The sequence below is a fragment of the Tachyglossus aculeatus genome, chromosome 1, assembly GCF_015852505.1.
Source record: "Tachyglossus aculeatus isolate mTacAcu1 chromosome 1, mTacAcu1.pri, whole genome shotgun sequence".
In the NCBI taxonomy this organism is placed as follows: domain Eukaryota; kingdom Metazoa; phylum Chordata; class Mammalia; order Monotremata; family Tachyglossidae; genus Tachyglossus; species Tachyglossus aculeatus.
In genome coordinates, this window is record NC_052066.1 from 93,322,537 (window position 1) to 93,337,862 (window position 15,326).

General features: G+C 40.2%; 1 protein-coding gene across 17 annotated transcripts in view; it reads right to left on the reverse strand.

The window, feature by feature from the left end:
- The window catches only part of MBNL1 (muscleblind like splicing regulator 1), a 305,447-nt gene that overhangs the window by 163,179 nt on the left and 126,942 nt on the right, over positions 1–15,326 (reverse strand). Inside the window, exon 1 of one of the 17 annotated variants that reach the window (XM_038759679.1) lies at positions 2,026–2,046. The exons of the other annotated variants lie outside the window; for them this stretch is intronic. Coding sequence (XP_038615607.1) covers positions 2,026–2,031 — 6 coding nt within the window. The 5' untranslated portion in view covers positions 2,032–2,046. Of the gene's footprint in view, positions 1–2,025; positions 2,047–15,326 lie in introns of those variants that run through there. 17 annotated transcript variants of the gene reach the window in all.

Genomic DNA, 15,326 nt, shown 5'->3' on the forward strand with positions numbered 1-15,326 from the left:
TAATTATCTTCTCGAAGGCACTCACGTTTTTGGTCTTTGAAATAAATCAGCCAAGCCTAATGGGATTTAATGGCTTAAACTTGAAGAAAAGTCAATTCGGTGTCAAAGATGAATAGACTTGTGACCTTCAAATTTATTTGCTTATAGTCACTAAGTACTATGGCTCCCACAATGCCTCCCATCGCCATGTCAAATTATCTACTACATTTGCATAATTAAATCTAGGGTACCTCATCATATCACACTATTTGGGCTTCTAGATTAATCTAGATCCTCAAAAGCAACTAACATAGAATTCTCATTATATTTGAAGTGGTTTGAAACAGAACAGCCTCTGATGGTTAATCGCTACTTAATCCAAATGGGAATGACCTAAAATGATTCCATTTCAACTTTAAATAAAACCTTGATAGTTATTTTTGACTTGCTGATGATCAATTCCAATTGTATATCCTCCTACAATTTTGTCTCTGACAGAAGATAGCAAAACGCATCAATGTGATGCAAGTAAAGTGTTGACATTTTAGGTTTCACCTGCATCATTTTATCAGATGCAAAGAAAAATTCTAAGTTTCATCAAAGGGCAATCTGACATATAGTAACTTTCTCTATGGTTACCTGACCAATATAATTACTAATTAGTTCAAATAATCCTTGTTTTATCATTGAAAAAAAAGGAAATTAAATCCAGGCCACAGAAGCAACCGATTTCTTCAGCACAGAGACATATGCAGCTTTAACAAGGGTAGAAACCGAAATATTTGCAACCAAGCATTCTCTACTCCAGAGCAATTTGGAATAAATTCCACATCAGCCTTATAGATATTGTCCTTGTTCAAGGTCCCTTGGATTCTTATAGATTTCAACATCAATTGCAGTGGGAAAATATCAGAGAATTTGGTGACACATATGTTCATATTTTTATAGCTTCTCTGATTCATTCATTCAATCATATTTATTAAGCACTTACTGTGTGCAGAGCACTGTACTAAGCGCTAGGAAAGTACAATTCACACTTGGAAAGATGTTCCCACAGCACTGCTTAATAAAGGGATTCCCTGTCTCAATCCCCTAACACTGAATCAATTGATCAATTAATTAATAGTACTTACTGAGTGCTTACTTACTTTGTGCAGAGTACTATACTATAGCTTGGGAGAAAAAGACACTCGAGTAGATAGACAAGATCCCTGCCCAACAAAACTATTCCTATTACCTGAAGTTGTAGAGCACCCCCAGGTGAAGTTCAAATGTACCAATGTTCTTTTTACTGTCCCAAGATGAAAACTGATCCTTCTTTGAATTTAAACCAAATTCCCACCTCAATCCATTTTCATTTTGGGTACCACACCCATTCAATGAACAAGGCAGGCTGCAGAGCGGTTTTGGGAATGGAGGCAAATTTACAGTAAAAACACCTCATTGACACTTTCCCTGGCCCAATCCAGATAACTCACCTTGTTATTTTGCCTCCAAGTCACTCACTGAATGGGAAGAACTGAAAAAATCAATCCCATTCTCAGGCAAGAATTGTGGTCTTTGTCTCATAACCCAATTCATGATTCTACCAATGAAAAGTAGTCATCTATCCGCCCTACATAATGGGAAATCTCTGTTCAATAACAGAGGATGATAGTTGCCATCATTTTTAATAAAACTGATTCTGTTGCCACCAGAAGCCAAACAAATGAAAAAAAAAAAAAAACAAGCTCGGGAGTGATTTGGAAAACAGTAGGAAAATCATGTTCCTTACACTATATTTAACACACCTCACTGGGAGACCTTCAAGCAACTAGGCTGAGTAAAGTAAAATGGTATTGAAGACTAGTTTGCACGGGTATAAAGTAATTGCCTACATAATGGCAAGTCAAAATAAGACCATCTAGTTTAAAATCACCTCGCAGAGTGGATGGTGCACTGTGTGGTTTTCAGATAAAATCCTCAACCACTCCTCGGGGACTCCTGAACTCAAGCCCCACCTTGGTGACATCTAGTTTTCCCGGGCCGGTCAATTGATTCACTCACCAGCATCCATTAGCCACCTCCATGCTGTATCTTCCAACAGAGAGGACACGGCTTCCTCTTGCCGGGGTGCTGCGGTAAGAATCCAAGAAGGTGCCCTTTAACCCACTGCTGGACCACCAAGAGCAAAGGATATGCCAGGTCAGCCGCTTTCTCTTGGCCAGCAAAAATGGAAGCAGCAGCAGCAGCAGAAGCTGGGGTGAGTCCAGACAGACCCACCTCTTTGAAGAGCCTGTGCCAAAGCGTTCCCATTTACCGTTCACCTAGAGACACCGTTTATCTGCTTACACCAAAGACCGGACACCATCTCCTGTCAGAGGCAAAATGCGAGTGTGTTTCTCTCTAATGACCTTTTAAACCTTCCCAATGGGCACATTCTGGGGTGATGGAGTAAATATCGGTTCATGGGCCAGGTGTGGTAAAACATGGATATTGCTGGTGATTTTGGGGATATTTGCAATGGGACAGTGCGTAATGCTGAAATTCCTTGACAACAGGAAAAAGCAAAGCTCCACTGTTTTGCAGTACAAAGGATTTTTACCCCATTTTTGTTCCCAGCGTATACTTAACGATATTCAGGCTACAGCCTTTAAACCCATTATCAAATTTAAGATATGTTTGTTTTGTTATGATCCCTTCATGACTCCTGATGGTGGAGCGGGATACATAGACAGCAAATTATTGTAATTTTTTTTTTCCAAATGAGACACAATGGGATCATGCTGCCTGCCTGGTAATAATGCTCAATTCACAAGACCGTGATAGGATGTGACAAGATAGGCAAGTGTTTTCTAACACAGCATTTCCTTTCTCCATCAGTACTTTCTCAAAAAGAATATGTGTACCAAAAGTATCTAGAACTTTTCCATGGAAATTACACCAAACTGAGACTAAGGGAAATTAGACGTACTATATTCTTTATCATGCAATCATTTAGGGAAGGAATATAAACATCAAGAGGTCTACTCTCTTCTCCATGGACAAATGAAATTCCTCATTAGCATTAGTGAAAACTATGCACACATACAGTGTGGGCACAATCTATTCTCCATTCAAATCCCAACTCCGCCAACTGTCACCTGTGTGACTTTAGGCAAGTCACTTAATTTATCTGTGCCTCAGTTACCTCATCTGTAAAATGGGGATTAAGACTGTGAGGCCCCCCGTGGGACAACTTAATTACCTTGTAACCTCCTCAGCGCTTAGAACAGTGCTTTGCACCTTTTAGACTGTGAGCCCACTATCGGGTAGGGACTGTCTCTATGTGATGCCAATTTGTACTTCCCAAGCGCTTAGTACAGTGCTCTGCACATAGTAAGCGCTCAATAAATACGATTGATTGATTGATTGATTTGCACATAATAAGCACTTAATAAGTGCCATCATTATTATTATCATTGAGACTGTAAACTTCCATACAGTATTCACCTTAGCAGAATTTCAATATGATTTTATTCTACCCTTGCTATTATCCTTTCTGTCAATTTGCTTTTACCATGGTTTGCCTGAACTACTCATTCCTCAAAAAATATCAGAGTTCCAGTCTGGTAAGAATCACAAGATCTGGGGTCCATTACAGTTCCAGTTATGGAGTGTTTTGGGTTTTTTATTTCTATGTTTGAGGCAGAAGGAGATGGCAAATACTCCCTCTGTCAAAAATGTGGAAAAATGAGGTACCCCAGTACCTTGATTAAAGTTGGTTTTATAACCAAAACTTCAAGAAGTTTAAACATGCTTAAAGCTATATCTTAATCTAACAGGATACTGAGAGGCTTAGTGAACTGATGACCATAAAGAGCTGTGATCTTTAGATGAAAAGCATCAATCATGCAGTTTGTTACACTTTTTTGAAGTACCTTACAGAAGAAGCCTGTCAAGAGAAAACAGAAGCTACTGTGAAACTATTTTTAGCACCTCCACCTTGCTTCTTCGGGTAGTGACTATGAAGTCTACATTAAAAAAACAAGTCATACTTATTTTGCTGGTGGCACAAGTCCATCTTGTCTGTGTTCCTAGTATACTCACTGAAAACAAACAAAATTATTCAAAAAGATTTTAGAAGCATTCGCTGACATTTTCTGGAAATGGTAACCCTGTAATATATCTATCAGGATAAAGTGTAAAAACCAAGGGTTGTTTTATGTGCTCAGAGTGGCTTGGGCACAGATGCTGGGGAATCATGGATGGTAGCTAAAAACAGGTTGTTGTTCCTGTGTAACCAAACAGCTAAATTTCATTCACCTGGCTCATACATTAGCTATGGGAGAACACCCCTGCACACCCAAATGGTTAGATGTACAGAAGGCAAACTGTTACATTGGCTCAAAAGGATGCTCTGTTTACAACCAGGTGATCTGGAAAAGCATTCCAAAGATCTTTATTACACTTGCTTCTCAAAGGGGAGACATTTCTTGTGAACAGTGTTAGACGGTTGATCCTGGATCAGGGCTTCCATCTCAGGTGCACTGCTCTTTTGATTTCATTTACCCCCTTTTAAGTTTTATCTGCTTCTCCTGGGGGACACCAGGGAGAAGCATGTCACTAGATAAGTCTGGTAGGGATGTAGGGTGGAAAGTGATTTCCCACTGAATATGACACATAATAATAATTGTATTTGTTAAGTGCTTACTTTGTGCCAAGCACTGTTCTAAGAGCTGGGGTAAATACGTGCTAAGCAAGTTGGACACATTCCGTGGTCCACATGGGGCTCACAGTCTTAATCCCCATTTTCCAGATGAGGTAACTGAGGTACAAATAATTTAAGTGACTTGCCCAAAGACACACAGCAAGACAGGTGGTAGAGCTGGGATCCCCCCCAGGTATGAGCAACTATCAATCATCAGTGCCTGGAGCCAAGTTGAACTAGCGACTGAAAAATGGAAGGCTCCAATGTCCCAGGACGTTCCATACTTCCTGAGACACTCAGTCCTCTTAAGTTTGTCTCAAATATACCAAAATGATCTGTCAAGCAGGTCTGCTACTGGCTCAGTATGACACTATTTCCAAGGCAGAAAAAGAACAAACATTCAGAGTTTGAGGTAATATTCACTGTCAAGTGTTTTGGAAAGAAACATTTCTGAATTCAAACAAACTCCCTTGTGGCCTCTTTGATATGTGAGAAGGTTTTTGTTGTTGTTTGCTTTAAAATTGTCCTTAGTTTTCTTTCATCTGTGATGCTTACAGGATCCATTTAACTAAGGTCAGATGACCCTAGAGTTTTGGGAAATGCAAAATCACTGTCCTGTAATCAGGGTGTCCTCTTAGTTACATTAGTATTGCATGAAAGGTACTATTCTGGTCAGGTTAGGATTCTGGGAAAATCTCCATATTACTTTGTTGTAGCATCAACAGGAATGCTTCATCCAGGCTGAAATCATCTAATGCTTTCCTATTTCACTCAAACATTGGAAGCTTTTGTTCATGTCCCAATTTCTATGACTCACATGTCTTTCAATCATATCTCTGATGGCAGACTACTCTAGACTATAGACTAGATTGTAGAATAGTCTATCTTACAGCGTACTCCATCTAGACTGTAAGCTCATTGTGGGCAAGGAATGTGCCTGTCTATTGTCACACTATATGCTTCCAAGTGCTTATTACAGTGCTCTGAAAAACATAACCACTCAATAAATATGACAATGAATGAATGGATGTATTGCCTTTGGGCTCTATTTTTAAGCAACCTCTTTTTTTAACCCTTCCATGATCAAGGCCCATATCCAGGTGGACAAAGGTACTGCAGTCTCTAGGGATTCTCCACTTCCCACATGGTAATGGGTCTCCCTGACCGAAAAGAAAGCCAAAAAAACAGACAAGTTTTACTTCAGGTGGAATCCCAAATGGAAGGGTAAATGTTACACACAGTCTGCAATATCTAGCATTCTTTTTCTAGAAATATACCTCTTCTTCAGCCCCAAACTACTTTGCCATTAGCTCTACAAAGTGTTTGAAGGGATATAGCTTACTAATCCCCTCTCAGGATCGCACCTGAAGAGTTTCCAGTACTCTACCAGTCTTGGCTATGGGCAGAAGAGTCAAGCAGAGGCATACCCAATCCATTCCTAGCTTGAGCAGTGGCTAACGAGTGGAAAGCAATCTGAGTCAAAACTCACCTGTGCTGGGAAGCAGCAACATGGGAGAGAGTCGAGGGCAGAGACTCACGTTGACTGAGCGGAAGGCGGCAATGGTAAGCCACTTCCATATTCTGACCAAGAAAATTCCATGGATAGACTATCAGAACCATTGCAGATGCAGGTGGGGAGCTCTGGGAGTGATGTGTCCATGGAGATGCTATGGGTCGGAAGCAACTCGACAGCAAAAGATAAGACAAGCTCACTAATGCATTTCCAAAATGGTTATCTTCATTAATTCTAAAGTAATGGAATGCATCAAAATGAAAATGTGGTCTTGGAATAAAAGTGGCACTGATTTAAAGCTTTCTAACCATCACATATTTTCATATGCATATGTATATGTGAAAAAAAACCTGGAAGGGGGAAAAGAGGAATCAAGGGTGTGTTTTGTAAAGGAAATGATTTTTTTTTCTTATGTTCCATACTGTTTATCTATTTGTTTGTTTTTGACTGATTCTGGTGTGCTAGGCGCAGAAGCATATGTCATTCTTTTATTTATTTTCAGACTTTTCTTTATCCAAAACAACAAACTTCCTCCAGTTTTGTTTCTGTTTAGCCCTTCTACAATCTTCTTAGGTTGATGCTTTCACCCTGCCAGTCAAATTCTTTTTCTCTCTCGGCTCTCCCAATTAGCTCATATCTGTCTCTCAGCACTTGCACTTTCAGTTCTGCACTCCTATTTTAAATATCTCTTCCCTTTTGGCGGGGGAGTGGGGAGGCTTCTTTTCTCTCAGAAGTGACTAACTTTCCTGTTATTCCACTCTGTCAGATTTTCCCCCAATATTCTTTTCATGATGAGTAATGTTTGCTTGCCAAGGGCTTCCTTTGGTCTTAATCCTATTCCGTCTCCTTTGTACTACTCTCTATTCCTTCCCAGTCTGAAACAAAGTGGATGTTCATTTATTATCCGACTCTTGGTGTTCAAATTAAGAGGTCTCCCCATACCAAAATGTTGACCATTCTCTGCATGGGAAAAATATAAACATCATGTTGACCCCAAAGGTCAAATTCAGCCTAATCCCTAGGATGGCAGACATAGCATCCACAAGGACTCAGCTTACTCTCCTGATTCACTGCACAACCACAGCAAACAATAATATTTTCCAGTCATCTCTTCATGGGAATCATACAGAACAATGGTAATCATGATAATAATAATACTAATTTTGATATTTGATATCCATTAAACACTTACTTAGGCACCAAGAATTGTAAGTGCTGGCAACAAGTTAGGTTTGCATTTTTCCCCTCAGCTTAAGCTCCCATACTACTTCAAATGATCATAACCTGGGTTCTGCTAGCCCTAATGACTCTTCTTCCTAGTACTTTCAAAGCACTCCAGAAGACTGGCCTAACAAAGTATTCTGTTCCCTGCAGGTGTACCAAAATGTGCAAAATTTTGGCTCTTTTCAGAACAAGAATCTGGGGCCAGTCTGGGTCATCTGTAAAATGGGGATTAAGACTTTGAGTCCCTTGTTGGATATGGAAATGTGTCCAACCTGACGACATTGCAACTACTCGAGTGCTTAATACAGTGCCTGGCACATAGTAAGAACATAACAAATACCATATAAAAAGCACACAATCAGTTTCTCAATCATTTTCAGTCAGATCCCAGAATAGGAAATTCATGGAAATCAAATGCATGAAAAAGCAGAAAAACAACTAAATACTGAGATATTTACATCTCTATGCCTCTTCTGAGTTCTCCCTACACCCCAACCCCTGCAACCCATTTTTATGCTACCCTCACTCCCTGTAAACAATGTGGAGCCACTAAAGGTACTGACTAATTTTCTGCAAAATTTATCAACTCCTACATCAATCAAGTCTTTTTGGTCCCCTTTCCCTCTTTCTACCTTCTCTTTCTAGCCAGGGAAAAGAATCACCCTCTTCATCGATCTGCATCTGATACTACTGCTTTTCCTCTGAACAGATCTTCCTGGCCACCTGACACTATATTTCAAAGTTCCTTTGTCTAACCCTATTTTAGAATATGAGGTAAAAGGGCTGTTCCTGACTCATGATGACAGATGTTTTCAGCTGCAACGTGCAGTACTTGCTCCCATGTACACAATATGGAACATCTCTGAAAATGCTATAGAGGCCACAGGAATTTGGGCCCCTGGGGAACTAGCATTGTGTGGGGAAAAAAAAGTTCAAGTTTCTTTTTTTCAAAGTGGGAGATTCTTTGGTGAATAATAGGGAAAGACAGTAAATATAAACAATATAGAAACAATATAGACAATTATAGACAAAATTATAGACAAAATATAAACAATATAGAAACTGTCTTTTTACATTTATTTACATATATGCTATGTATATATGCTGTGCTATTTTTACATATGTTATGTGAACTTGGTAAGTCACTTAACTTCTCTGTGCTTCAGTCACCACATCTGCAAAATGAGAATTACTACTGTGAGTCACATTTGGAACATGGACAGGTGTTCAAGCTCATTAGCTTGCACCTACCCCAGTGCTTAGTATAGTGCCTATAAGCGCATTATGAGCAGGGAATTTGTCTACTAATTCTGTTGAGTTGTACTTTCCCAAGTACTTAGAACAATGCTCTGTATTTATTAAGTGCTCAATAAATACCATTAATTGATGTAGTGAGCACCTAAAAATACCATGATTATATTATATTATATTATATTATATATTATAACATAACTTACTATAACATATAATATATAATATAATATGGCATTATAACATAATATAACATATTATATATCTGTCCTTCATACTGGATGAAGACACGGCTGACAGTGAAATTTGCCTATTACTTATTTTCTTTTCTAACTCCTTGTCTTTCATTCTTTATAGTGTTTTGCTCAAATGAGCCACTCCTTTCTTGATATAACAGCTGAAATGAACAAACCAATTAGATGACTATTCTCAAGAAAAGATACTTTGCACCAGACAAGCTAATCACTTGACAATGGTTTTAAAGGAAAGACGATGGGTGCTTTTCTGAAAACGGATTAACTTATTCTGAATGGCACAGACAGAGAATTCGGAAGAAAAGTACTAGCCAGAAACTTTGGCACCTAAAAAAATTATACCAATGATACATATGGCTGAACTTTTAAAGAAAATAGACTGAATCGGGTTTACCCAGGAAATAGAGAGAAAAGAGTATAGCTTGAAAATGGAACCCAACTGGGAAAAATCCATAGTGCTGTTCATGTTTGTAAATCTGGAAAACAATCTGTGGCCCTCCAGGACTCCACATGGGGACAGGTGAAAGAGCTGAGTGCACAGCTGACAGGGAAAATGATACATCAAAATAAGGGGAATAACTACCACTTTGCATACTTAAAAACCTTATCTACAACACTAATGTATAAAAACCAATGGCCATTTCCTATTTGAAACAGTAACTCCCAGGACAATAGAGGAACACAGGACAAAGTAAGAGAGTTAATCAGATAGGGAGAATCATGCACCTGCTCCAAAAGAGTGGTGAGATTTGAAGGGGGCTTCAAAAAAAAATCCCACTGTCAATGTGTGTCCCCAGGAATGTAGAACAGTGCCCTACACTCAATAAATGCTATTGGTGATAGTGAGGAAGGCTAATAAATTATAATTACAAACTTGATTTTTCCATTACAATAGTTGTCCTTTAAGGAATACATACGAGACAATCCCTAATTTAAAAAATTTGAAGTCCTTAGACTGTGAATGCATTCTGGACTGTGAGCTCATTGTGAGAGAGGAATGTTCTACCAACTCTGTTGTAGTGTACTCTCCCAAGCAGTGAGTATTTGTAAAAGTTAAGGATCCTTAGACTGTGAACGCATTCTAGACTGTGAGCTCGCTGTGAGTAAGGAATGTTCTACTAACTCTGTTGTACTGTAATAATAATGATAATAATTTTGGTATTTGTTTAGCGCTTACTATGTGCCAAGCACTGTTCTAAGCACTGGGTAGATACAAGGTCATCCGGTTGCCCCACACGGAGCTCACAGTCTTAATCCCCATTTTCCAGATGAGGTAACTGAGGCACAGAGAAGTTAAGTGACTTGCCCAAAGTCACACAGCTGATAGTGGCGGAGCCGGGAATAGAACCCATGACCTCTGACTCCCAAGCCCGGGGTCTTTCCACTGAGCCACGCTGCTTGGGAGTATACTCTCCCAAGTGCTTAGTACACTGCTCTCCACCCAGTAAGTGCTCAAGCAACATGACTGAGTGAATTCTGGAACAAGATGGATTCGGACTCTTGTGATAGTCAAATAGAGAAATGAGAATGAAAAAAACATTTGTTTGGCTCTGGTATGCAACCAATCATAGCCCTAGATATATTTCGGAAACTGTCAGAGGAAATGGGACTGGAATAAGAACACATTCAAGCAAATCAATCGGTTATTCTGTTGCTTGTGAATTTATACAATTTGGGGATTGATCCAGTGGTATTCTTATTGACCAGGACAAGCTGGTGCTGTTCTTCTGGGAAAAGGTGGATTTCCTTCCTCTGCTAATGTGATTACAATGAGGCCCTAGAATTTCGATACTACTGCTGTTGCTTCATACCTAAAGCTATACTATGCAGCAGATAGAGAAAGATGGTGCAGAGCCACACACTCCTATCATGTCTAACTCTAATGCACTACTGGAAGAAAATAAACTCAATATGAAAAGTCAACCTCATTGAAATTCCTCTACAGAAGCGCCAAGGCCTAGTGGAAAAAGCAAGAACCTGGGAGTCGGAGGACCTGGGTTCTAATTCCTGTTCTACCACTTGTCTTCTGTGTGACCTTGGGCAATTCACTGTGCCTCAATTACCTCATCTATAAAACAGAGTTAAGACTGTGAGCCTCATGTGGGACATGAAATGTGTCTTACCCGATTATCTTGTGCATAACCCAGCACACAGTACAGTGTATGGCACATTGTAAGTGCTCAGCAAATACCGTTAAAAAACAATTGCTCCCCTCGAAGTCCACCATTCTTACGTAAATGCATGGCTATCCCTTCCAGAGCTCACCAAACCACAGTAAACTATACTCATTATGAAATAGCTAGGCATAACACAGGTAATCTCACTGCAGAAAAAAAATCAGTTAATAATGGAAAATATCTGTGGCCTTTGGCAAATCATTTAATAGCTCTGTGACTCAGTTTCCCCAGATGTAAAATGGGGATTGAATATATTTTTCCATCTTCCTCATTGCATGATTCCTGTGTTGGCCAGGGACTGTGAACAATCAGATTATTTTATAGACGTCATGTTTTTCAGGGCAAACAGCACAGGCCTGAGAGTCAGAAGACCTGTATTCGAATCCCAGCTCTGCTGCTTGTCTGCTGTTTGACTCCAGGAAGGTAATTTAACTTCACTGTGACTCAGTTTCTTCATCTGTAAAAATGGGGATTAGGTATTCCCTCATTTGTAAAATGGGGATTATGTACCTGTTCTTCCCCCCTTCACCTCACGGTTTGAGCTCCATCTGGAACAGAGACTGCCTGACCTGATTAACCTGTATTTACCCCAGTGCTTGGTACAGGGCTTGGAAGATAGTAAGCATTTAACAAATGCTACAATTATCATCTAATCCAGTGCTTGGTACAGAGTCAGAATTTAACAAAAACCACAGTAATTATTAAATGGCTTTAGCGTATCTTCCAGGACCCTTAAGTGGGAAAGAACAGGTGGGACAGGTGTCTCCCCCTTCTAGGTGTCTCCCCTTTCGAGACTGTGAGCCCGCTGTTGGGTAGAGACTATCTATATATGTTGCCAACTTGTACTTCCCAAGCGCTTAGTACAGTGCTCTGCACACAGTAAGCACTCAATAAATACAACTGAATGAATGAATGAATGACAGAGAAAACAACTAAATTCCAGAAGACAAGAATTTTCAATTCTGCAGCAATGGTGGAGGAAATGCTAGACTGTAAACTTCTTGAGGCCAGGAACCATGCCCACAAACTCTGTGACACTGTACTCTCTCAAGCACTTAAGAGTTCAGTAAACAGTAAGCATTCAATAAACACCATTGATCAAAACAGCAGGCTACTTGTACTGAATTAATTTGGGGGCATGTTTCAGAGACATGGACAGAAATCACAGAACCATAATTAAACGGTTCCAATGGAGCCAGGAGGAGTGAAAGGGCTCCTCCCTCTGAGTATCTTGCTCAGCTACTGTTTTACTGTGTTATCTTGAATTGTTCATTTGATCATTTATAGTTGTTTTGTTTCTCATCCTTAAAATTCTGTGTCTGTTTAGGTCATTTAGATTGTGAGGTTTATGGGAGAGTAACTGGGTCTAATCTGTTTACATTGTAATTACTCCAGAGCTTTGCAAGGTGCTTCACACATAGTAAGTACTTAATAACTAACATGAAAACTACTATTACCAGACAAAAATAAGAGGATAGGAAATGCAGCATGATTAGAGGACCACTTGATTAGTATATCTCTGTACAACTAACAAAGTGCTTCAGCAGAGTGCTCTGCATACAGTTAGCGCTCAATAAATACTAGATTGATAGAACTCTTGAGTGTGACCTTTGATGCTGCCAGGTGAAGAAGAAAATGATTTGCATGTTTGATAAAAATAATATCACATTAAATTTCAGTGACTAATGAAGTAGTGTTTATTATGTGACGGAGTAGAAAAAAAAATCCACTGTGATTCCAACAGTTCCAAAATGAAGACAAATGATAAGTGATTGGATATAGGATGGATGTATTCTTTAAATGTTGTCATTCCAGACTTTTAAAGTTTGGAAAAGGATGTAATAAAGGTTAGAGAAACACCTCACCTGCTCCTATGATAGATGTGGTTTATTTATTTTTCATCATAAATATATATGAATTTCTAATTTGCCAGATCTGGCCATTTTTAATAGATTCCCTATTTGTCAAGGCAATCCGTGAGGGTCTACCATGACTAGACGTTTCCCCCCACTCCTGACATTTTAATCATAAAGAGACTCAGAGAACCAGATCACGATGCTATTACTTTATGGGTAAGGTGATTGTCTACAGCTCATATATTTGTTAGTCTCTTCAGGTCTATTACTGAAGTGTTCCCTTCTCAGCAAGATATAGATTTTGGTTTGTAAAAAGACATGCACATTTTAAGATAATGGGATAGCAAATCTCCCTCCCTGAGCAGAAGATGAGATGTGCAAATTGTTCAAATTACTCTAAGACCGAAAGCCAGCAAAGTCACACAAGGCAATATATCCTTCTGACGTAATGGGATTTGCAAAATGTGTTACCAGCTTCCCTAATCCTTCCCTCGACACCCCTTAAGCGAATGTAGTACTAAACTTTAAATTTATCCTATAATCCTGTCCAAAATATGGACCAACCTAGTTCTCTTACCTCATTAGTAATCATCATCAATCACATTTATTGAGCATTTACTATGTGCAGGATACTGTACTAGGTGCTTGGTCGAACACAATACAACAGAGTTGTTAAATCTTGCCCACAACAAGCTTGCAGTCTAAATGATATTCAGTTACAATGCAACTAATAGCTGTGAATCAAGTTTTTACTTTTCTCTGTACTGGAAATTGTTTTTTAAGTACTTATTATGTACTAGGCACTGTACTCTGTGCTGAGGTATAAACAAGGTAATCAGGTTTGACACTGTCCATGTCCCACATGGGACTCATAGTTTTAATCCCCATTTTACAGATGAGGTAATTGAGGCACAGAAAAGTGAAGTGACTTACCCAAGGTCACAGAGCAGGCAAGTGGCAGAATAGGGATCATCATCATCATCAATCGTATTTATTGAGCGCTTACTATGTGCAGAGCACTGTACTAAGCGATTGGGAAGTACAAATTGGCAACAAATAGAGACAGTCCCTACCCGACAGTGGGCTCACAGTCTAAAAGGGGGAGACAGAGAACAGAACCAAACATACTAACAAAATATAATAAATAGAATAGATATGTACAAATAAAATAAATAAATAAATAGAGTAAAAAATATGTACAAACATATATACATATATACAGGTGCTGTGGGGAAGGGAAGGAGGTAAGATGGGGGGATGGAGAGGGGGACGAGGGGGAGAGGAAGGAAGGGGCTCAGTCTGGGAAGGCCTCCTGGAGGAGGTGAGCTCTCAGCAGGGCCTTGAAGGGAGGAAGAGAGCTAGCTTGGCGGATGGGCAGAGGGAGGGCATTCCAGGCCCGGGGGATGACGTGGGCCGGGGGTCGATGGCGGGACAGGCGAGAGCGAGGTACGGTGAGGAGATCAGCGGTGGAGGAGCGGAGGGTGCTGACTGGGCTGTAGAAGGAGAGAAGGGAGGTGAGGTAGGAGGGGGCGAGGTGATGGACAGCCTTGAAGCCCAGGGTGAGGAGTTTCTGCCTGATGCGCAGATTGATTGGTAGCCACTGGAGATTTTTGAGGAGGGGAGTGATATGCCCAGAGCGTTTCTGGACAAAGATAATCCGGGCAGCAGCATGAAGTATGGATTGAAGTGGAGAGAGACACGAGGATGGGAGATCAGAGAGACGGCTGATGCAGTAGTCAGAAGGCTGATGCAGTAGTCAGAAGGCTGATGCAGTAGTCAGAAGGCTGATGCAGTAGGGATTAGAACTCAGGTCCTCTGATTCCCAGGCCCATGTACTTTCCACTAGGCCATGCTGATTCTCAGGGTTTAACAGTGTTTCTGTAAACCTGGGCTTTATTCTCAGTGCTACTAAAAATAATCGTGACATCTGTTAAGTGCTTACTATGTGCCCAGCACTGTACTAAGCACTGGCATTAAAAAATAACCACATCAGGCACAGCTGCATTTCCAAATGGCACTTACAGTCTAAGTAGGAGGGAGAACAGTTACTCAAAAGACAATCTACAGATGAGGATACTGCACACTGAGAAGTTAGTGACTTGTCTAAGGTCCCACAGCAGCCAAGTGGTAGAAATAGGATTAGAACCCAAGTCCTCTGACTCCCAGGCCAGTGCTCTTTCTCCTAGGCCACAGTATAGGAGACACCAGCAGCCTCTGGAGCTGTTTCACATCAACATCTTCTGGACACCACACCCAATTTCAAATGACAGAACAAATGTCACATCAACAGGGAGATTCTGGAACCCTCCGGTTCTCCAATACTTTGCTGGGTGGTGCATGTGAGGAGAATGGATGACAGCAGGGTTCGAAAACCACTGCTTCATGAGAAACTGGAAGGGGTGC